General features: G+C 50.5%; 1 protein-coding gene across 2 annotated transcripts in view; it reads left to right on the plus strand.

Moving 5' to 3' along the window:
- Jph2 (junctophilin 2) overlaps positions 1-22835 on the plus strand; it is a 73920-nt gene that overhangs the window by 44791 nt on the left and 6294 nt on the right. The window contains exons 3-5 of one of the 2 annotated variants that reach the window (XM_021239083.2): positions 18919-19037; positions 20818-21542; positions 22248-22342. In XM_021239083.2, the coding sequence (XP_021094742.1) occupies positions 18919-19037; positions 20818-21542; positions 22248-22328 (925 nt within the window). In that variant the 3' untranslated portion in view covers positions 22329-22342. Of the gene's footprint in view, positions 1-18918; positions 19038-20817; positions 21543-22247; positions 22367-22835 lie in introns of both variants that reach the window. The other variant, XM_004858199.4, reaches the window with a different exon arrangement.

Below are 22835 nucleotides of genomic sequence, written 5' to 3' on the forward strand. Positions count from 1 at the left end.
TTGGCAAACAGGTGTCTTCCTGAATCTTGTCCTCCTCTTACTCTGTCCTTCTGAGACAGTTTATCTCCCAGCTGAGGCCACTGGGGGAGCACTGGAAAAGGAGCCACCCAACATGGATGGGAGGACACTGGTTCACTCTTGCCACCTTTCATCTTCATCCTTTTTTTGTTTGTTTGTACTAAGTAGGGAATACACAACTGTCCATGTAGAATAGATCATCACAAGTTTATGTCTTTTTCATGTAAAGTCCAAAACAGGTGCCTTTCTGCATGGACAGCTGCCCTCCAAGCAATAATTCAAGGATCTGTGCTCTTTCTATCTGTGGCCACCTTCAGCGTGTGGCTTCCAAGGTTGTCATGCTTTTCTGCATCAAGCTGGTGGAGAGGAAAACACAGGGAAGGATACACATGGAAGGTTTCTATTGGCTGGGTCAGAAGTGGTCTTCTGATGTCCTCCTACATTCCATTGGCTGGAAGCTCATCAGTCACATGGCCACATTGCTGCAAGGGAGGAAATAGACTAGCCTTACACCCCGGAAGGAGGAGGCTGACTGGGAAACACTGACTGGTCACAGTCATGCTCAGTGAATGGGGCAGCGAAGGCCCTTTGTCACCTGCCTCCGTCCTAGCTCTTCATTATTCATGACATCGTTCAGGGTGAATTTTTCTGTCTCCTAAATATGCCCATGTGTGTGTGTGTGTGAAGTGTGTAAAAACCCGTTTTGTGCCATGGCTCTTGTTCCTTCTGTTTAAAGGACTCTTTCCTCTCTGCTTGCCTCTTTTCTCTGGCTGACCAGTTCCTATGGCTGTGGGAAGTAAGACCACAGCCTCAGAATTTAAAATGACTTGGTCATTTTCTGAGGATTACAGTGCAGGAAGAAGAGCCCTGTCCACAGCCTGGAAGCTTCCTTTTTTGTTCCCTTGGCTCCTTTGCACAGCAAATCACAGGATTCCTTTTATACACATTTGCTGCCTATGATCTGAGCATTGGCCTGTGATCAGCAAAGGAGGGGGCATCTTGTTGTTGTAGACAGCGAACTTCAAGAGCTTTTATCAACAGAGCTAGTAACCTGTTTTTCAAGGTGGGAGAGGGTCATAGAAACTAGGGTAGAGGCGAAGTACTGTACAAGGGTCTGAATTTGCTGAGACCATCATTTTTCCTAGTTCATGTCTGTTCTGAGCAGTGAGTGACGTGCTGATTAAATAGTTCCTTGGGTAGGAAAATCCTGCCTCCTACACTCTGCCATTTTCTGCGGAGTAAATTCCGCCAGTCCGGCCGATCTCAAGCGACCCAGTGCACTGTCACTGAATGTGGAGCTGGAAAGAAATGGAGTAGCTGGCTGGTTGGAGCAAGACAAGGGCTTGCATGTGCCACACTCACACGGCCTTGGCGCAGCATGGTCTCTTCATGTCTGCTCCGTCAAAGCTTACCCAGAGGTCTCATCCCTGGGGACATTTCCCAGGCTCCTTCTTCTTCTGGGCCATTTTAGAAGCCTCAGTGTTCTGAATTGGACTCTGTTTCTATAGATCTTCCCTGCCAGTCTATAACTTTCTTCCAGGTAGAAATTTGGATTTAAGTTTCTTTCTAGCCTTGCTGCATTGTCTGATCCCTGAGAGACCCCATCTCTGCTGATGGTGCATCAGGCTCCAGATCCCTCCTCTTTGTTAGACTAGCCATGGTTGGTCCCTGGGGGTGGAACCCTTGCTTCTTTGTTTTGGTTCCTCTTGACACTTTTTTCTCTTTTTCTTCACCCCAGTAAACCCAGGCCCAGGCATGGCCCCTCAAAGGTTCAGGAAACATCTCTGAATTAATGGCTTGAGTTCCTTAATTTTTCCTTGGACTGTAGTTTGAGTCTTGGTTTTAAATGCCTTCATTAAATGGGTTATTTACTCTTCCTGTGAAATCTGAAAGTCAGATATGTTAAGCCAAACAAAATTGACACTCTATGTGCCAGGTGTGATGCTCATTGCTGCAGGGGTTACAAAGAGGAGACAGTCTCTGGTCTCAGTGAACTCCATGGTGTGGTCAAGGCCAAGATGACCAGACAGCTCTGTGTGCCTGGGATAGTTCTGGTTCATGCTAGGCACAATTACTTACAGCATAGCTTTCACTCTTAGACGCTTTAGTTAGACTCTTCGATGCTTTAGTTACAGTAATAAACTTGCTCATCACCCTAACCATGATCTGAGAAGATAGCCTCTTACTGCTCTAGGTACTTGGCAAATACCAAGTCATTTCTTCCTCCCAACCCTCTGAGTTTGGTGCTCTTATGACTCCCATATCACAGAGGGGGAAACAGAGGCACAGAATAGTAAAGCAGCACGCTCAAGGTCACCGAGCTAAGAAGTGGAGCTGGAATCCAGGTCACTTGGGACCAGAGTTCTCTTGCTGAGCCGCTCAGCAAGACCTACTGGGTGGGTCTTTCCTGTTCAGTGCTTGGAGTGACTGTGTCCTCCTGCACTCTACCAGGAGGCATGAACACACTCCGGCCATGACTGCCAAGAGGTGCTTCTGTGACAGGAAGACAGTAGTGGTTGGAATCTCCTCTGGTGCCTTGGCACCTGGCACGGCCTGGGTCTCCTTAGGATCTCTGGAGATGCCTTTGGAACCAAAGGATGTGATGTCCCTGGGGGGCAGTGGCTGGGTGTGGCCCCTCCTGGGCCTTCTTCCTCTGCTGACCCTGTAGGAGCAGGATCTCCAGCCCCCAGGAGCAACCGCAGCTGCCTGGAATTCCTCCCCAGAGCGCCTTATCAGTTTCTAGTCCTCCTGTATGGGAACCAAGGGGGTGCTGGTACCCCTGGGGGCTCCCCTGGGAAAGCTGGAATGCCACAGCCCAGCCCCACCTGGGGAGTGGCTGGAGGCGGGGGTGGTGCTAGGCAGGGCTGGCTCAGCTGTTGCATTCCTCAGGCTCACCGAAAGCTCTCCTGGGTGCCTTGTCCTTATTTAGGCAGGAGATGTCTGCTGACTTGGGCCAATGCAGTGTCACTGCAGCCTGCTGACTGGCTGGGTGGGGCAGGGGAGGCAGAGGTACCCAGAGCTAAGTCAGCAGGCTGTCAGCAGGCGATCCCAGGCCTGGGCTCCGAGGGTGTTAAGTCCAACCTGTGGGGAGAAAACTACCCTCTAAGCAATAATAATAAAACCAGGAGCTATTGTTCTCAGGGGTCCTGTGTACCGGGCACTGTGCTGTGATAGCCCATAAGCCCAGAAAGGTGCTGTGTCCCCAGGTCTAGCCCAGAACCTGGCACATAGGGTCACAATCAAATGACGATACCGCATGGCATGGGTGGTTCACTTAATCCTCTCAGTAGTTCTATAGTGGTAGTAAGTGCATTATCAATCCATTTTATAGACGGGGAAAATGAGAAGTTCCATGACTTGGCAAAGCCCACACAAGTTGGAAATGGGGGTGTGGGGGTTTGAAACCAAGTTATCTGGCTCCACTGCTAACTAATGCTTCCATCTTCTTATTTTGGTGTAAGGTGTAATGGAATTCCTGCATTTCCTCTCTACTGGCTATGTGAGTTAGTTACATCCCCTTCTCACCTGTGACGTGAAGATTGGTGATGATATCTGCTAAGAGTATTGTGAGGACTGAGTGAGATAACACAGTAAGGTAGCACAGGGCCTGGCACACCGAAGGTGCGTGGCAAGTACTGCCTGCTGATAACAATGGTGGTGGTGGTGGTCATGGGCCCAGGGACCTCAGCATCCTCCTGCTGGACTGCACCCAAGGAGCAAAGGGTGCGGCTATGCTTCAACAGGCCCTGTCCCCCTCCCAGAATATGATGACATCACGGCCTTCTGGAGGGGTTGGCAGGGACTTGGTCCTGCCTCGGTTCCCTAAAGAGAAATACTGACTGTCTCTAGGATAGCCACTACTTTCCAGGCTCCCAGGACCGGAGGCTGGAAGGGTCTCAGATGTCATGCTCTCTTAATGTCTGCTGCTTGGTCACACGCTGTGTCGGCTCATTTGTCCAAGGCTCCCACGAGCACCTACTGTGTGCCCGGGCCCAGGCTGGTCTCCATAGAGGAACTGAGGCAAGGTCTAGTGGCTGTGGCTATCCTGTATGGGGCTGGAGAAACACAGGCTCTGGAGCCAGCTGGCCTGGGGTCCCATCCCTTGCTGCCTGCATGTGCTTGAGCAAGTTCTGGAGATGCCCAGAGTCCCAGTTCCCTCACACTGAGGATTAGAAGTGCTCAAACAATAGGAAGGGCACATTTGAGGAACCGGAAGTTTGCGGAGGGCTGTGGAGTCGGACTGGAGGGGTTGGGAAGAGCGAAGTCATGAAGTCGTGTTAAGGCATTTCCATGTTGACCTTCAGGCACTGGGGCAGGCTCTGTGGGGTCTTCAGCAGAGGGTTGAGATCAGATTTACTTGGGGTGGTCTCTGGAGACCAGATGGGGAATAAAAAGAGAAACATATCTAGGGCAAGTATCCAGTTGGATACTCCAGTAGGATTGTGCCAGTTGTTAAATTTTGAAACATTCTGCACCTGAGCCTCCTAAGTATTCCCCACCCCTTCTGCTATCCTGACCACCTGCCCTTCTGCCCAGGATACTATGTCCCTTGCACCCACATTTCAGTGGTTAGCCACCTGGTGACAGGGCCTTCCATACCACTATCAATGGTTGTTTCCTGTCATTTCCATATCAGTAACTAGATATCAACGTCACCCCCAGCCTACATCTCAGTCAAGCCTCCAGCTCCAAGAAGGTGTTAGAGAACATCAGGCAGAGTGAGACCACCCGGGGAACCTAGGTTTTCACCTTTTCCTCCCTCTTTCTTGCTGGGTAGGCAGGAAGCTAGCTCCATCTTTCCCTAACCAATGCTTGGCTGGTCCCTCGGCAAGGCTTAGCCCAGGCTTAGTCACATGGACCTGAAGTCCCATCCCAGCCCAGCGCTTTGGGCTGTGTGCCTGCACCCATGGGTCACACTGCCTCTGGGAACCTAGTTTCCCAGCTACCGAGTGGACATCATAATACTTACCACTTTGGACTGTTATACGAATAAATTAAACCACACTTCTAAGAGTTCTAGAATCAATAGGTGGTAGACTTTAAAAGTATGTATTTATTTGTTTGGGAAGAGGTGTGCTATACGTACATTCAGATGTAAAGTGTCATGTCAGGCAGGGTCCTCAGAAGGAAAGGTATATTCCAAGGGTTTAATGGAAGAGTTTAGTAAAGACACTGTTTGCAAAGATGTGGCAGAAAATTAACAAGGTGTGTTAAGGCATGCAGAACTAGCAGCAGTGGGCAGGCATTAGTATCTCAGAGAGGGAAAATGGCGACAGGTCAGAGCTGCACCTGTGGAGGAGGGAGTCAGGTGGGAGGAAGGAGAGAGGAAGAAACAGCCTACTTCTCACTCCTCTGGCCTCCAGCCTCTCGCTGATGCCCTCCACTGGTTGGACCCAGCTGGAAGCTGGAAAGCGAGGGTGCTGGGTGATGGAAACTATGAGGAAACAGGTGCAAAGGCCAGGTGCAGAGCCAGGTGGGGGTAGGGTGCCAGCAAGGGAAGAAATGGAGCAGAAAGAAAACGTTTGTGTGTGTGTGTGTGTGTGTGTGTGCGTGCGCACACGCGCATTTCTGTCGTCCTTCCACCTTGTTCCCAGACACTTAGTTCCTTACCAGAAGGCAACCTGTATTACCAGTTTCTAACTCTTCCTTCCATAATATGCTGCATAAGAACAGCAAACATATTTGTTTATGTAAGTGTTCCATCTTGCTTTTGCTTTTTTTTTGTTGTTTTTTTTTTTGGGTACTGGGGATCAAACTTGGTACCTTGCACTTGCGAGGCAGGTGGCGGAACCACTGAGCTAAATCCCTGGCCCTCCATTTTGCTTTGTAACTGAACATATCTTGGGATCATGCTGCGTCAGTATAAAGATTAGTCTCATTCTCAGTATTGGCTTCATAACAGTCCTTCAAATGGCCATACTGTAATTCATTTAATCAGTTCCAAGCTGCAGGCTTTGGGTTTGTTTCTAGTCATTTGCTATTATTACAAACAGCATGCAGTAAATATTGTACATGTGTCATTTTGCACAATTTGAGTATATTTGTTGGCTGCTCAGAACACAAAATATGTAAATGCTCAATTTCTAAGGAAATAAAAGGCTGAACAATATGAAATGATTAACTCTGAATGTATGGAAATGTAGAAAAGTATTTAAGCAGAAAATATATAATAGGAATGGCTCTTTTGTTGTGCTTACTTGGTGCAACACACTGTTTTATGATTTTATGATATTAACTCAGTTTTCATAACAACCCTATGAGGTAGGCCTCATTATTATTCCATTGTATTAGCTATTTATCAGTGCATAGCAAATTGCCCCCGAGCATAGCAGCTTAAAACAGCACACATCAGTTACCTTACAGTGTCTGTGGGTCAGGCATCAGGGCAGGTGCACCTGGTGCTCTGGCTCAGGGCCGCTCACAAGGATGTGGCCAAGCGATCAGCCCAGATTGTGGTCCCATCTGAAGGCTGCACTAAGGAGAGCTCTACTCCTACTTCATGCACATGGTGGTCATCAGGATCCCATTTCTTACAGCCAATGCGCTGTGGGCCTCAGGTGCTCCTTGGTTGTTGACTAAGGGCCACCCTCCGTTCTTGGCCACATAGGCTTCCCCAACATGGCAGCTTGCTTTATCAAAGCCAGCAGGAGAGGCTCCTAGCAGGAGAGAAATCACATCCTTTTATAAACTAGTATGGAAGAGACATCCCATCACATTTGCCATACTCTATTCATCAGAAGCACACCTTTAGACAGGCACACTTTTTAGACAGCTGAAAGGCTGAAGGAGGAGCATTCCAAGTTTGAGTCCCACCTAAGCAACTGAGCCAGGCCCTATTTCAGAAAAGGGCTGGAGATGTAGCTCAGTGGGAGAACTACACTGGGGTAGCTGCAGGTTCAATCCCCAGCACTGAAGGAAAAAAAGGGGAAGAGAAAAAAGGAGCCAGGGAAGGAGGGAAAGGGTGCTGGGAAGGGGAGGACAGCAACACACAAAGGAAGAAGATTACACCATTGGAGAAATCTGCCTACCAGCCTCATTTTCCAGATGAGGAAACATGCAGAGAGGTTAAGTGTGTTGTATAGGTCACGCAGCTAGGATGTGCCAGAGGCAGGAATTCAGACCTAGGTAGCATGACTTCAGATTCCATGCTCTTCACCCTAATGGCTCAAAGTTAAATATTGTGTGCACATGAAGGCCTGCCTACAGGAAGCCAGCTCAGAGAGGACTGTAGGGCCCAGTCCTTGGTAGGAAGAAGGAGTAAGGCCTTCCGTGTCCTTTAATCAGATGCTAAAGTATAGTTTGACCTTAGGCCTGCAGGCTGCTGGGAATCCAGGCTCCACACTCAGCCCTCCTGGGGGAGTGAGGTGACTCCCATTGGTGACTGCCAACCCTGGGTCCCTGACAGCAGGGACACTGGGCCCTCACCAAGGCCTTGGGGGAAGAGGGTGGGTTGTGACCAGTCCTAGCTGCTGGGCCTTCTGGAAAAAGGACTGAACTGAAGCACTGGAGGGACAGGAGTCACCAAAGCCTTTGGTACTAGGTGGACCAAGATTCCAGCTCCAGCCAGCTCTGACACTTTCTAGCAAAGAATTTGAGGAAATGACTTCTTGAGCCTACGTTTCTTCTCCAGGAAAGTGGGTGTCTCACAGGTGACATGTGATCACAGGGTCCTTTTATTTTTCTACTGCTACTGTCACAAGTGAACACAAACTTGGTGTCTATTCTGTTCTAGCTGCAAAGGTTGTAAGCCCGCAGTCAGTGTCCCTGGGCTAAAGTGGAGCTGTCCGCAGGGCTCTTCCTCCTGGACGCTGTGAGGGGAGGCCTGTTCCCTGCTTCTCAGCCTCTTAGTGGCCACCAGGACCCTTGGCTCCTGGCCCCTCCCTCCCTCCTCAGAGCACTTTGCTGCAGTCTCTGCTTTATCATCACATTGGCCTGGCTCTTGTGTTGCCAAATCTCCCTCTGTTCCCTCTTGGGTCACTTGTGATTGATTTTGTTCAGGACCTGCCTGGACACTCCAGACAGCCTCCCCATCTCCAGGTCTGTATTTTAACCACATCTGCAAAGCCCATTTTTACAAATAAGGTAACATTCACAGATCCCTGGGATTAGGAGCTGGATCTCTTTGGAGCCATTTTTCAGCCAACCATAAAAATCAAGTGGCTTGTATGTACTCAATAAATGCTTTCAGGATTTTGCCTCGTCCTTCTAGGCTGGGAGGCCACACTCCCACTCACTTGAGGATGGGAGACTTCTCACCAGGCTGGAGGCTCTTTATTTAGGGGACAAACACTGGCATCAAGCATGATGTGGAAGAGGCGAGCTCCATGGCTGGGGGATTTCAGCTGGACTGCCCAAGTAGGAAGGTTCCGCATAGGGTGGGGGAACACAGCCTCCAGACTCAGATGCTACACCTCCAATACCACCCCTCACCCCCACGTCAACTAGAGCAAGCAGAACCACTTTCAAATATTGCACGAACTTGTGCGGGGCTTCCCTGTGCCAGGCCTGTTCTAAATGGTTTCTCTGTTAATTCACTTTATTATTCCAGCAGCTCTCTGCACTAGGGCTTGTTGCACCTCCATTTTACAGATGGAAAAATTGAAGCATAAAGAACTTAAATCACCCACAGTCACACAGCTGTGCTCCTAACCACCTCAAAAATGCCAAAATGCAAACAGCACCTTTTTCTCTAGGAGGTGAAGCCCGAGGCAGGAAGTTTGCAAGTTCCAGCTCAGCCTAGGCAACTTAACAAGATCTTGTTTCAAAATTTAAAAATTTTAAAAAGAGCTGGGGATGTACTCCAATCCAAAAGCCCTGGGTTCAATCCCCAATAACAGAAAAAAAAATCTGCTTGTTTTCCAAAATTTTATGCAAAGAAGCCCTGTTGCTTTAATAATATATTCTATATGTATAACATCTATTTGTATAATTATAAAATGCAAGTGATAAAATACCAGTTAGGACCATGTAACCTGCCAGATGGGCTTTCTCCTACCCAGTAGCCTGTCATTTATTCTTTCAAGACTTTTTATCTTGTCTTATCTCTCTCACCAGACTCTTCATCTTTCCAGAGCAGGGCCCATGTATGGTTCAGCTTTCACTTTAATAATCATGGGTAAGTGACTTAACATCTCCATTCCTCAGTTTCCCCATCTGTAAAATGATGGTAGTCTCTACCCTGTAAGTTGGTTTGAATACTTAGGCTGTTTCTCATTTTTCTTTATTAGAAGCATTTCTCATGAACTTCACTGGAAGAACTAAAACTATAAAACTCATAGAAGAAAATATAAAAGGAAGTCTTTACGACTTTGGGTTAGGCAACACCTTCTTAGTTATGACACCTAAAGACCAGATGGCAAAAAATAAAAAGGTAAATTGGGCTTTATTAAAATTTAAAACTTTTGTGTTTCAAAGGGCACCATTAGGAAAGTGATACTCTAGGAGGCTGAGGGAGGAGGGTCACAAGTTTGAGCCCAGCCTGGGCAACTTAGTGAGACCCTGTCTCAGGGTAAAGAAAAAAAAAAGGGTTGGAAATGTAGCTGGGTGTGAGCCCTTGAGTTCATTCTCCAGCACCACAGAAAAAAAAAGAAGTGAAAAGTAACATATGGAATGGGGAAAAAACTTGTAAAGAATATATTTGTTAAGGAATTTGTATCTAGCATATACAAAGCCCTTTGCAGCTCAGTAATAAAGAGTCCCCCAAAAGTGGGCATAGGGTCTGATTCTGATTAGACATTTCTCCTAAGAAGATATGCAAACATCCATTAAGTACAGAAAATATTGCTTGAAAGGATTCGTCGCTGGGGAAATGTAACTCAAAAACACAATGGGAAACTATTTCACACGTTACCATTATGGCTATAATTAAAAAGGACAGTGACAGGGTTGGCAAGGATATGGAGAACTTGGAACGCTCATGTGTTACTGGTAGAATGTAAAATGATGGTGCAGGCACTTTGAAAAATAGCCTGGCAGTTCCTCAAAAGGTTAAACACAGAGTGGCCATATGACCCAGCAGTTTTACTTGTAGTGATGTAGCCAAGAGAAACAACAGGCATCCACACAAAAACTTCTACATGAATGTCCATATCAGCCATTTGTCATAGTAACTACAAAGGGGAAACGAGCCAAATTTCCATTAACTGATGAACTGCTGAACAGATGCAGTTTGTCCACACGGTGGAGAAAGGACTGATATATGCCATCATGTAGGTGAACCTTGAGCAGTGTTTAGATGGCATATGTCCCCATGTTTTTGTTTGTTTGTTTGTTTTGAGACAAGGTCTCACTTTGTAGTTCAGGCTGGGCCTGACTTACCATGTAGCCCAGGCTGGTCTCAAACTCGAGGTGATCCTCCTGCCTCAGGCTCTCAAGTACACTCCTGGCTCAGACTACTAGAAATAGTATAAAGCAAATATTATCTGCATTACATCATTGAAAAAACTGAGGCCAGAGAGCTAAGGTCAGATACTTAGAACATGATAGTGCCATGACTTGGGTTTGAGTTTGCACCCTTAACTGCTGTAGTTAGGGGCCTTCCGGTGGGTGCTGCCGACTCTCTGACCACCATCTGTCTCTCTAGCACCTAGCTGTGAGTACCACATGGCAGGGTCTTAGCATACATTTGCCAAATGAGAACAAGTGGAGTCCCAGGTAGGGGCAGAAGGGCGTATTGGTCAGGACTCCCTTGACTCAGCTCTTGCCTGCATCCTAGGGGTGGGAACTTATCCCAGAGCTTTCTGAGGTCCTCTCGATTAGCCTGACAATGATTGTTTAGGAAAAAGGCCCTGGCCAGCCAAAGCTGGGGGTGAGGGCCTATTCTGGGAGAAGGCAGGGCAATGGCATCTGAAACATCCTGTCTCAGGAAGACACTTGGCAGTCTGGTCCCCACGGCCACTTCTGCAGCCTCCGGGGACCCTGGCAGTGGCCTGAGCCAAGACCAATTATCTCTTCCCCATTCTCCAAAATCTACCACGGGCTTCTTGTAAGGACTTTTTCATTCTAAAGTGAGCAGTTAGTGACATTTAGTACATTCTAGATTTTGGTTTAGTCCTCTCCAAAAAGCTGTGCCTCTTACTTAATAAGAGCACTTAAATGATACTTCCTGTGCTCTGGCCTCTGTTCTGAGAGCCATATGAGTGATAGCTGTTGCACTCCTCACAACATTATAGCCACGTAGGTGCTGTTACGATCCTCATTTTGCAGATGAGGAAACAGGCTCAGGAAGCTCAGACCTACCCACATTATAGAGTAGAGCTGGAATCTGGCCCAGGCAGCCTGGCCAGTGGCCCCCTGGAGGTTTTGCATCAAGGTCATGTTCAGCCACTGACTCCAGAAATGTGACCAGACTGGCCTGGCAGGGCTACATTAGGCTGAGCTCCCACGTGGCTCCGGGGCCTCTTTTTTGTTTGTTTTTTTGTTTTTGGTACCGGGGATCAAACTCAGGTCCTTGTGCTTTCGAGGCAGGCAACAGAACCACTGAGCTAAATCCCCAGCCCTCCTGGGCCTCTTCGATCTGGTCTTTGGTCCTGGCCCATGGAGGACCTACCCCAGAGTGGATGCCAGAAGGGCCATGGCTTAGAATAATGGATGGGGTTGGGCACATTCACTCTAGCTGTGTGACCAGAAAGACCTGATCAGGTGGAGGAAAACTGGCTGCCACAGGTGGAAGGTACTGTGAGACCGAAGAAGGAAGCAGGCCGATCCAGGCTTGCACAAAACATGATTTATTAGAGACTTACAGATGGAGGTGTGACTTGGGCGGCAGCAAGAGAAAAGAATCCCCTCACCTCAGGCAAGAGGAAGGTGTTTATACACCAAGCTAGACAAAGGTGGGCTGTGGCCAACTGGTATGTTCCTGGCCTTTCTCAAACACTGTTAATACATCATACACCAGTTAAGAAATGGTCTCAGTTCAGTGGCTAGCACAGCATGCTGGTGACTGTCTTAATGACTTACTTGTCCTGAAGCCTGTTATCTATATCAAGGTCACCTGGCAGGCAGGATGGAGGTCATGACCAATGTCTGTAGTCTTGTCAAGCTGGACCCTGTTAAGTGACTCTACCTCTTGAAGGTCTTTTTTTTGAAGGAGGCCATAGCACAGAGCTTGACACAAAGTGCTCAACAAATACTGAAGATTAATGTTCTTAATCATAGTAGTAGAAGAAACATTTGTTGAGTGGATGCAGTGGAACAGAGGGCGGCAAGCTTTTTCTGTAGAGGACCAGATGGGAAATATTTTTGGCCTTGCTTGTCATGCAGTCTCTATGACAACTGCCTAACTCCAGACAATACATAAATGGAGGAGTGTGGCTGCATTCCAATAAAACTTTATATGGACACTGAATTCTGAATTTCATACACTTTTCAGATGTCATAAAACATTACTCCTTTGTTTTTTCCCAACCATTGAAAATATAATAACCATTCTTAGCTCAAAGTTGGTACGGAAACAGGATGTGGGTTGGGTTTAGTCTGTTGTTGTGCTTTGTGGCTGAATGCTACACTAGACTGTAAGCTGTGCAAGGGATTTGGGGTTGTTCCACTTGCTGCCGTATTACAGTGCCCAGAACAGTGCCTGGCATGTGCACAGTGCTCTGTGTAGTCATATTCAGTGAATGAACCCATAAGTAGTTGTGGGTCGTGAGGTGGAGTGTGGTGGGGAGGGGAAACGGTACTAGCAGAGCCCCAGAGTCAGGGTGACTCCACTTACCCCAGGAAGCCATGATGCCTGCTGGAGGCAAATTGGGAAGCTGGGCCAGCTATAACCAAGCAGCCCAGGGAGCTGGGGTGGAGGAAGGCGGTGGAGGGAGATGCTCCCTGAAGTGCTCTGTTGGATGATAGCTCTGTCCCATCCCAGAACAACTAGCCTTATTTTTAACCCTGCTGATGAAAGATAATCCAAATGCCACCAAGAAGGGTGGCTTTCCCTGTCCCAGTTGCTGCTCCACTCCCACCCCGCAGCAGGCTCAGAGCCACCTTAGGAGGCTCTCACCAGAGGCCTCAGCCCCATTGTGGCCACTGGGCAGAGGAGATGTGATGGTCTGCATTGCCCTAGCAAGGCTGATGCTCAGAGAGGGGCTGGATCTTGGTGCTTAAAGACTGCTCAGGAGATTGAGTGGGCTGGGAAGAGCCCAGGATGGAGTGGATTTCCTCTGTGTCCACTGAGCACAACCTTCTCAGACTTTGGTGACAGCAGAGGGCCTGGAGGTCTGTGAACCACAGATTCTGGGTACTCCCACTTCAGTTCTGACCCAGTAGGTCTGGGGCAGAGCCTGACACTTTGCATGTCTGAGCGCGCAGGGGGATGAGGATGCTGGGGGTGGGGGGTGGCCACGCTGTAAGTGCCATCCGACTGGAAGTGGTGGTCTCCGGAGACAGCAGTTCCCCTGCCCTTTACTGTGGGGGTGTCCTGGTGTATATGCCCCATTGAGAGTGCTTCGACTGCAGGAATGGGGGGCCCCAAGTAGTGTGGGCTTTACCGTGAGCATGTGAGGAAGTCTTGGAAAGAGCTGAAGCAAGAGGTAGGGCCCTCGGAGGTGGGGAGTGAGGGCTCCTGTGCAGAGTGTGCAGGAGCAGGTGTGAGGACTGAGGGAGAGGGCACAGGCGGGGGGGACAGATAGGTGGGAGGGAGCTTTGAGGAGAGGCAGGAGATGTTGATTGGTTGGCTGTGGATGCTGACAGGGCATGGGAGGGAGGGTGTGGGAGAGCACAGGGTTCCTGGCTGAAGGCTGGGAGCTGGGAAGGCTCTTGAGGTCAGAGGCGTGGGGTGGGAGGAAGGGTAGGGGTTCAAGTCACCCAGGCTGTGCGTCCTCCAGTTCGGCAGCCTTCTTGCCTGGGGCTGTGTGGCTACCCCGGGGGGTCCCCCAGGACCCGCCAGGACCTGGCTGCCATCCAGCTTCCCCAGGCATTGGGAAATGAGTGACATTCAGCTCACATAACCAAAAGAGGGCATCTTCTCAGCTGGAAGGGTTGTGCCCTCGCCCGGCCCAGAGTTTCAGGCTCCTGGGAGAGTGGGTCTGAAAATGAGAACTTTTTGTCCCTCACCCAGCCCCATGCAGCTCAGCGGGGCCCAAAGATACCCACGCACCCCCCTCAGCTCTGATGCGCGCGCACCATCCTCCTTTCTTCTGCTACACACCATCGCCCCCACCTGTCATCGCCACCGTCATTGTCCCCGAGCGGGATGAACACGTTCACAGGATGCCTCTCGCTTCATTTTCACAGCCACTCCTCAAGGGCAGAATTATTATCCCCGCTTTACAGATAAAGAAACCAAGGCACAAACCGAGAAAGCCACACACCCAAGGTGCTGGAGTCCCTAGGGTGTGTGAGTGAGGGAAGGATGCCAGTGCAGGCTCCAGTCCAGTCTTTATTTAAAATGGTCTTCACTAGCCAGTTGGAGTTGAACTTGCCTGGAATCCCAGCACCCTGGGAGGCTGAGGGATGAGGAATGCAAGTTTGAGTCCACCCTGGGCAGCATAGTGACTCAGCAAGATCCTGTCTCAAAATTAAAAAAAAAAAAAAAAAAAAAAATATATATATATATATATATACACACACACACACACGTATATATGTTTAAATGTGTGTGTGTGTGTGTGTGTGTGTGTGTGTGTAGAGGGGGCCTTCATTGTTTCTCAGAGATTTTTGCATTAATTTTGACTTTAATAAATATTAAAGTGTGATTTATCTTGTTTACTGAATTTGTTGGCATCCAGTGGCTCCCTCACCTGACCCTAACCCCAGCCCAAGCTTGGTATCCAAGGCTGGTGACCCCAAAGCCCTGCCCTTGTCCCTTCCCAGTGCGGCCCTGTGGCCTGTGCATGCCTGTGTGTGTTCACGTATGCGTTCTTCCATTCCGTGGGCATGAGTGTGGCAGTGTGGTGCCATGGAGAGGACAGAGCTTGGGAATCAGGCAGTGGTGGGTTTGCCTGTGGCTGGAGTGTGGACTCTACCCCCAGATCACCTCTGCTTGAGTCCAAGTGCTGTTAACTAACTTCCTTGCTGAGTAAGTTTGAGTGGGTTCTTTAGGATCTTCCTGGGCCTCCAGTTTCTCCTCTGGAAAGAGGGATGATGACATGGAGTGATTGGGGCTAAGTAAGATAATTCCATAAAGCCCTTGGCACACAATCAGTGCCTTGCACTGAGCCTCAGTTTCCCTGCCTGTGAAGGAGGCATGAGTAACAACCACCTCAAAGGCAGTTTGAAGGAGCTGGGAATTTCGCTCAGTGGTTCTGGCGCCTGCCTTGCAAGCACAAGGTCCCCAGTTCGATCCACGGTACCAAAAAAAAAAAAAAAGTAAAGGCAGTTTGGAGTATTAAAGGGATAACATAGATAAAGGGCTCTGCTGCATAGTAGGAACTAAAGGGAATTCGCTTCCCTTACTGTATGGACACTGTAGGTAAAGGGACACATTTATTTCAGCTCCCTGAGGAATTAACTTATCTTCAGAGATGTGATGATTCTGACTTGACCTTGCATTTCTCCAAGGACACCAAACTCTTGATCCATTGCAGGGCCTTTGCACATGCTTTTCCTTCTACTCGGCTCACTGTCCTTCCCCACTTCTACTGGGCCTAATGGATGTGTTTCTTCAAGTCTCAACTTAAATGTCTCATGCTCAAGGGAACCTTCCCTGACCATCCACCTCCCCTGCCAACCTATACAGTGTCTTCCTGTTCTCTGTTTCCATTGTTTGCTGTATTAGTCCCTTTGCCATCACTGGGACAAAATACCGAATACCCACAACGTAAAGGAGGGGAGGTATTTTTGGCACATGGTTCCGGTGGGTTTAGTCCAAAGTCAGTCACTTGGTTCCAAGGAAGAAACAGAATGAGAGAAGGCCTGGTGGAGGAGAGCTGCTCACACTATGGCAGCCAGGAAACGGAGTGAGAGGTAGTGAGGAATGGGGACAGAATACACCCTTCTAAATCGTGCTCCAGTGACCCACCTCTTCAGACCAGGACCCAGCTCTTGAAAACATATTCAGCTATGAATTCATGACTGTTAATCCACCAGTGAGTATAGTATTCCCATGACCTAGGCACCCTCCAAAATCCCCACTTCTGAATACATGAAAGGCATTCTAGGGACATTTCAGATCTAAACTATAACATATTCTATTATTTTCCTTCTCAGCAAGTTCTATCAAATGCTTTTTATTTTAGCTGTATTTGACTTGATAGTGAGGGCTGTCTTGTCTGCAGGAGTTTCAGTCATGAGCTCCTGGCCAAGCACGAAGCATGCTCCAGAGTAGTGCTGAAGTATCCAGAGTGAGCGCTCAGAATCTCAACTCCTGTTCTTCCCCACTCTGTGACCCTGGGCAAGTTATTTAACCTTTATGTGCCTTGCCTTCCTTTTCTGTAAAGTAGGGATACTAACAGCGCTGGCTTCCTTAAGTGTGATGATGATGATATGAGATAATCTTTGTAACTCTAGTTGGGCTAGACACCTGAAACAAACAGCTCTCAAGTCTCAGGTGCCTAATGTGATTGATGTTCAATGTTTGCTCCTGTCACATTTCAGTGTGGGACAGGGAGAGAGGTCCTTGCTCTGTTCACTCAGACTCAGGTTCTTTCCACTGCATTTATTAACCTGGAGTCCACCAGGGGTTCTGTGGATAGAATTCAGGGTATCTGTGAACTTGAACTGTATTTGAAGTTAAGGTCTGAGAGGGGGATTTGTCAGCCAGTGATTTATGGAGGGGGTGCTGTCAAAAGAGGGGAGTGAGAGAAACAGGAGGTAATGGGGAAGGAGCTGAATGGGGTGCCTCACCTGAAGACCCAGTTCAGCCTGGGGCAGTGGTGGTGAGCCTGTGGCATGAGTGCTGCAGTGGGCTGTTTGTGTCATTGAAACCCTAAAAGGTTCGCCATCACTGGCTTGCGGCACAGGGGGCTTTGGAGCAGGAACTGGACCCTGTGGTTGGAGTGTGTTGCTCTTGGGAACGGGGGCCTGGCCAGTTTCAGCGAGGCATTGGTGGGGCTGAGAGATGGGGGAGTGGCATTGTAACTTCAGGAACAAAGTGGCTTCTGTCGGTGGCAATTCTCTGGAGTAGCAATGAGCCAGTAGCAGCCAACACCCTGGAAGCTCGATGGTGGGTACATTTGCTCAGCAAAAGGACCCGGAAGGACACTAAATGTGTCTACTACAGTGTAGGCAACAGGGAGAGGGGATGTCACTAGAACCTCTGCAGTAAGTCCTAGTCTCCTGCAAGCCATGACAGCACAAGGCGAATTAGTTTATTATATAGGAAAGGTAGGAAAAATGAGACTTGGAGAAGAAGCTGAGCTTTGGCCTGATCCATGCTGCTCTGGGCAGCAAAGACCAAGACCCCGAGCTTGCCACCCCTTTATTCAGAACATCAGCAGAAATGAAAGTAGCAAATGACTCAGAGGGTGCAGCGGATGATCCTAGAACAATGAGAAGCTATGTGGATGAAGATTTGGTTCCTCCCAGGATGTCTCCAGCTGGTGTAGTCCTGCCTTGGAGCATCACAGCATCTCTGGACCATTGAGGTCTTAGCTGTGACTGAAGACATAAAAACAGTTATGTCCTGATATGTCTTGGCTGGCTTGTAGACAGGGAAACGGCCCTAATCATGATTTAATTATGAAATGATTTTCCCTCAAAATCATGTAGAATTGCTCCCGACACCACAGGGAATAACTGTGTCTTTATTTTAACTCACCTCAAACTGAAATTTAGCATTTTCTTCAACAATAGAAGTAGGCAATAAACCATAGTTACAGCAAAACCTGTGACTTTGTCATGAAAGAAATCACATGGATTTTTGGTGTCACATTACTATTATTGAAGTATCTTTTATCTGTACTTTTAAATGATGATAGCAAACTTGATAGATACTTTAATGTGTTAATTAAGGATGTAAATTATTATATTACAGATCTATTATTTGAAATATCTGGTCAGCATGTCAATATAACTGCAGCACACAGCCCCCCCCCCTTTGGTTTTTGAGACAGGGTCTCATTATGTAGTTCAGGCTGGCCTTGGACTCACTATGTATCCCAGGCTGGCCTCAAACTCACAGAGATCCTCCTGCCTCAGCCTACGGAGTGCTAGGATTGGTTACCAGCGTGCACCACCATGCCCAGCCCTGCAGCCCTTTTTAACACTATGTACTTTATGGGTTTTAAAACATTGTCCTAAGAAGGGTCCACAGGCTTCACCAGACTGCCAAAGGGACCTGTACTAAAAGAGGTTAAATACCCCATTCTGGGACCTTGGCTTCTATATTCAGCCAGAAACGGGGAAAGTTTTGGGGCCAGGCCTGGAAATAGCAAACCTCAGTTCCTCCCACCATGTATTAGTCAGATTGCAGTTACTTCACCACACCTAAATACAAGGGAGGCTGGGAAATGTCCGTGTGCCCAGAAAATGGAGGAAATGGTCAGGGGGATACACAACATACTGGGCCATGGGGCTGGATAGTCACTGACAGCACAGATCAGTGACGGTGAACCTTTTAGAGACCGAGTGCCCAAACTGCCACCCCAAATCCACTTATTTATTTTTATTTTTTATTTTTTTGGTACCGGGGATCGAATTCGGGTCCTTCTGCTTACAAGGCAGGCAGCGGAACCACTGAGATAAATCCCCGGCCCCTCCACTTATTTATTGCAAAGTGCCAACACTGCAGTTGAACTTGAATCTTAGGCAACTGTTGTCCAGTGCTCGGCTGCTGGAATGATGTGGCCCACGAGCCAACAGAGAGGCCTCTGCGTGCCTGCTGTGTGTGGCCAGTGTGCCATAGGTTCGACACCACTGGCCTAGATGAAAGGATGCTGTATCCAGGTGTCTCTTTGTGGGCTGGGGAGGAAAGGCAGGGAGCTGGTTCTCTGACAGGATCCTAAATCTCCCGCCATGTTTTCTCCTTAGGACAAGCCACGCCAAGGCCAAAGCTGAGGCAGCAGAGCAGGCCGCCCTGGCCGCCAACCAGGAGTCCAACATTGCCCGCACTTTGGCCCGAGAGCTGGCTCCAGACTTCTACCAGCCAGGTAGGGCAGGCCAGGGCTGGAAGGGGCAGTTCCCGGAGTAGGCGCTTTTCTTTGCTTGCTGCTCATGAATGCTTCTGGGTTTTGGAAACTCTGGGACATGGTACAGAAAGGGGAGGAAGGGGCAAGGGAACATGGAGAAGATCCCCACCTTCCTGCCGAGACTGTGCAGGTGGCGTTAGCAGAAGCTGCCACCCCAGCCTGGCTCATCTCACGATTCTGAGCAAGACAGACAGTTGGCGCTGGTGAAGCTTAGAGGAGGAACAGGTCTCTGGTGGATGAGGGGGCAGCAGAGCTTCCTGCTCTGTTGAGAGCAGGAAGAGTTGGTCAGGCATTGATTGAGCAGTGCCTGGGTTGTGCAGCTGGGGCCCAGAATCTGGAAGAAGAGAATGTATCAGAAAGGCAGCGTAGCATGGGATGAGGCATACAGACCATGTGTGCTCAAATCCTGACTCCATTAATTACCAAATGTGAGACCTTGTGCTTGGTCAACGGTAAGCCTCACATTCCTGATCTGTAAGATGGGTGTAAGAGTAGTCCCTACTACCTTTTTTTTTGGTGCTGGGATTCAAACCCGGGGCCCTATGCTTGGCAAGTACTCTACCATTGAGCTACACTTTGAACATTAAGTATGTACATGTAAAGTCCACAGTAAGCTGTCAGTGACTGAGCTGTTGTCTCACTGTGCTGATTAAGTTTCACACAGCACCATGGGTGAGGTGAGAACAGGACCATGGGAGCTCATAGGAAGTGCTTCACCTCTGGAGGCAAGAGGAGGTGTTCTGGGAGAGGCCATCTGGGCCACATCTTGAAGGCCACGTTAGGTCAGTGGGTCTCGAACTTGACCTAGTCTGTGGGACCCGCCAATGAGTTCCTGATTTATTGGATCTGAATGGATCCCATAAATATGTTTTCCGAACAAGGACTGGGTGCTGCTGTGCCACACTTTGAGAACTGCCACACCAGGTAGCTCTGGGAGGGACAGGTGACTTAAGAGGAGGTGCAGAGGTGCAGGTGCAGAGGCATGGAAACTTGGAGGAACGTGGCTTCTGGGAAGCTAGATGGAGAGCAGGCAGTAGGCAGTGAGGAAGGAGGCTGCACAGTGAAGAGACCTCCCACAGATCCACAGATCGCATCTGGCAGAACAACAGGAGCCCCGAGGGCTGGGGCTAGTGTTCCTGCATGGGAAGGGTTAAGAATGACAGGGTGAGTGTTTGCTAAGCATTCTTTTGGCTGCAGCAAGACCAGAGGGACACTGGATGGAAGGCAGGAGGGCAATGTGCCGGCGGTGGCTGCCCACCGGATGACCCATCGCTTGTAGTCACAGTGCTCCCCCTGCTGGTCGCAGGAAGTACACCGACGTGCCTTGGGCGAACTCGGCAGTGGCTGCAACTATGCCAGCGCTGAGCCCCTCGTCTTACAAGCATTTTCTCCGTTAACCCTAACTACAGTATGGAATAGGTATGATTAGGCTCATTTTTACCCAAGGGAATGGAAAGAGACCAGGGTCACAGTTGAGACCTTTGATCACCTCTGCCCTTTGCTGTGTGACATCGGGCAAGTGATTGAACCTTTGCGGGTTTCCCCTTTTTCCCCTGTAAAATGGAGGTCCACAACAGCGCCAGCCTCGGGGTGGTTAACCCAAGTGCGCTCAGACTAGTGCCCGATCCTTGGCACCGAATGCTGGCCGAATAAATGGGGCCCAGAGGATTACGTGCTGGCCCAGGATCATCCAGTTGCGGGGCCGGGTTCAAAGCCAGCCTCCCCATGTTGTCCCTGGCAGGTCCGGAATACCAGAAGCGACGGCTGCTCCAGGAGATCCTGGAGAACTCGGAGAGCCTGCTGGAGCCCCCCACGCGGGACGCGGGCGCCGCGGGACCCCCGGAGCGGGCGCGCGAGAGCCCGCAGCTGCACGAGCGCGAGACCCCGCGGCCAGAGGGCGGCCCCCCGTCGCCGGCCGGAACACCCCCCCAGCCCAAGCGGCCGCGGGCTGCGGCGGCCAAAGACGGCCTGCTGGGCCCGGGCGCCTGGAACGGCGAGCCCGGCGGCGAGGGCAGCCGGCCCGTGACTCCGTCCGAGGGCGCGGGCCGCCGCAGCCCCGCGCGCCCGGCCGCCGAGCACATGGCCATCGAGGCGCTGCAGGCCCCGCCCGCGCCTGCCCGCGAGTCCGAGGTGGCCCTGTACCAGGGCTACCACAGCTACGCGGTGCGCACCGGGCCGCCCGAGCCGCCGCCCTTCGAGGATGAGCCCGAGCATGAGGAGGCCCAGGTCCCCGGGGCCGACTCGGCGCCCTCATCCCCGACCGCAGCCTCCGCCCAGGCCCCAACGGCCCGAAGCCCAGAGCCCACGCCCCAGACCCCGGCCAAGCTGGAGCCTAAGCCTATCGTCCCCAAAGCCGAGCCCAAGGCGAAGGCCCGCAAGACGGAGGCCCGAGGCCTGACCAAGGTGGGGGCCAAGAAGAAGGCTCGCAAGGAGGCAGCGCTGGCCACGGAGGTGGAGGTGGAGGAGGTGAGGCCAGGCCGAGGGCGCAGAGGTGCCCAGGTCCACAGGGCCTGAGGCAGAACTGGGCGAGGGAGAGCTTGAGGGACGGGGAGGGGGTGAAGCAGGACAGGGCGGGGCTGTGGCATAGTCCGTAGGAGCCTTGGCCTGGGCCCGGAGAGGGTGGATGCACAAATGACAGGGGAGAGCCCTCCCGCCTGGAGGCAGGTACCCCACCACCTGGGGTCCCATCTGCAGGGCCCTTCTCAGGAGCAGGGACAGCTGAGGACGGGTGCACCTGCTCCATCGGGGGATGTGGACTGGGTGCCAACAGCATCTGCTGGGGTGCAGCAGGAAGGGCCCATGAGGCTTGGGTTCTGGACCTCTGCCAGTGGGAAACAGGAGCTAGCCACTGCAGCAGCGGACACTGAGGCGGGGCTCTGAGAGACTACACACTGCCGCTGGGGAGGGATCAGCAGCGGGAAGGCCGGTGAGCTGCATTCCGGGCCCATGCTGTGGTTTCTTTCTGGACTCCCAGAGCTTGGGTTAATGATTCCCAAGAATCCTTCAAGCTCTCGTGGTCTGTGTCCAGGGTGCAGGATCCCACAGAACAAACCAGGTGATGCTCTTGGGAGATCGATCCTTCTGGAAGTTCCTGCCCCTCTCCCCAGGCTGTAACCTGGGTGGGGGTTGTCCAGTGGCCCTGGGACTCAGACAGTCTCTCTCCTGCTCCAGGTCCCCAACACTGTCCTCATCTGCATGGTGATCCTGCTGAACATCGGCCTGGCCATCCTCTTTGTTCACCTCCTGACCTGACCCTTGTCTACCAGGTGTGGCAGAGGAGAGGATGAAGGGTAGGAGCCCAAAGGGAATCAGGGGATGGGGGCAGGAGGAGGGGTCTACTCTGTTCCAGGAATCTACCTATCCAAGGTTAATTAAAGCCCATTCCTAGCAGAAGCAGGGACACAGGGTGTGGGTGTGACAGATCAGATCCATGTGCTCACACACACACTCCACTGGCTCAACATCTGCCGAGCACCTGCTGTCAGGTACGTACTGGGGCTTCACTCCCTCCCTCCCTCCCTCCCTCCCTGGCTGTGCTGGGACTCACTCCTGCCCCAGGCAGTGGGAACAGACCCTTAAGATGTGAGCAGCCCATAGCACGGGAGTCAGAGTTCACACGCCACTCCAAACAGTTCTTGATGCCCTCCCCCCAGATCTCCACAGCTAGACTTAGTGTACCTGGGCTGGTGAGACCCTCCTGTCTCTGCCCTCTGTCTCCCTCTTGCCCCACCTCACACTTTAGAGAGGGAGAAATCCCTG

This window comes from Heterocephalus glaber, unplaced genomic scaffold (assembly GCF_053883595.1).
Source record: "Heterocephalus glaber isolate CG9 unplaced genomic scaffold, H.glaber_assembly_v1.0 deba00001673, whole genome shotgun sequence".
In the NCBI taxonomy this organism is placed as follows: domain Eukaryota; kingdom Metazoa; phylum Chordata; class Mammalia; order Rodentia; family Bathyergidae; genus Heterocephalus; species Heterocephalus glaber.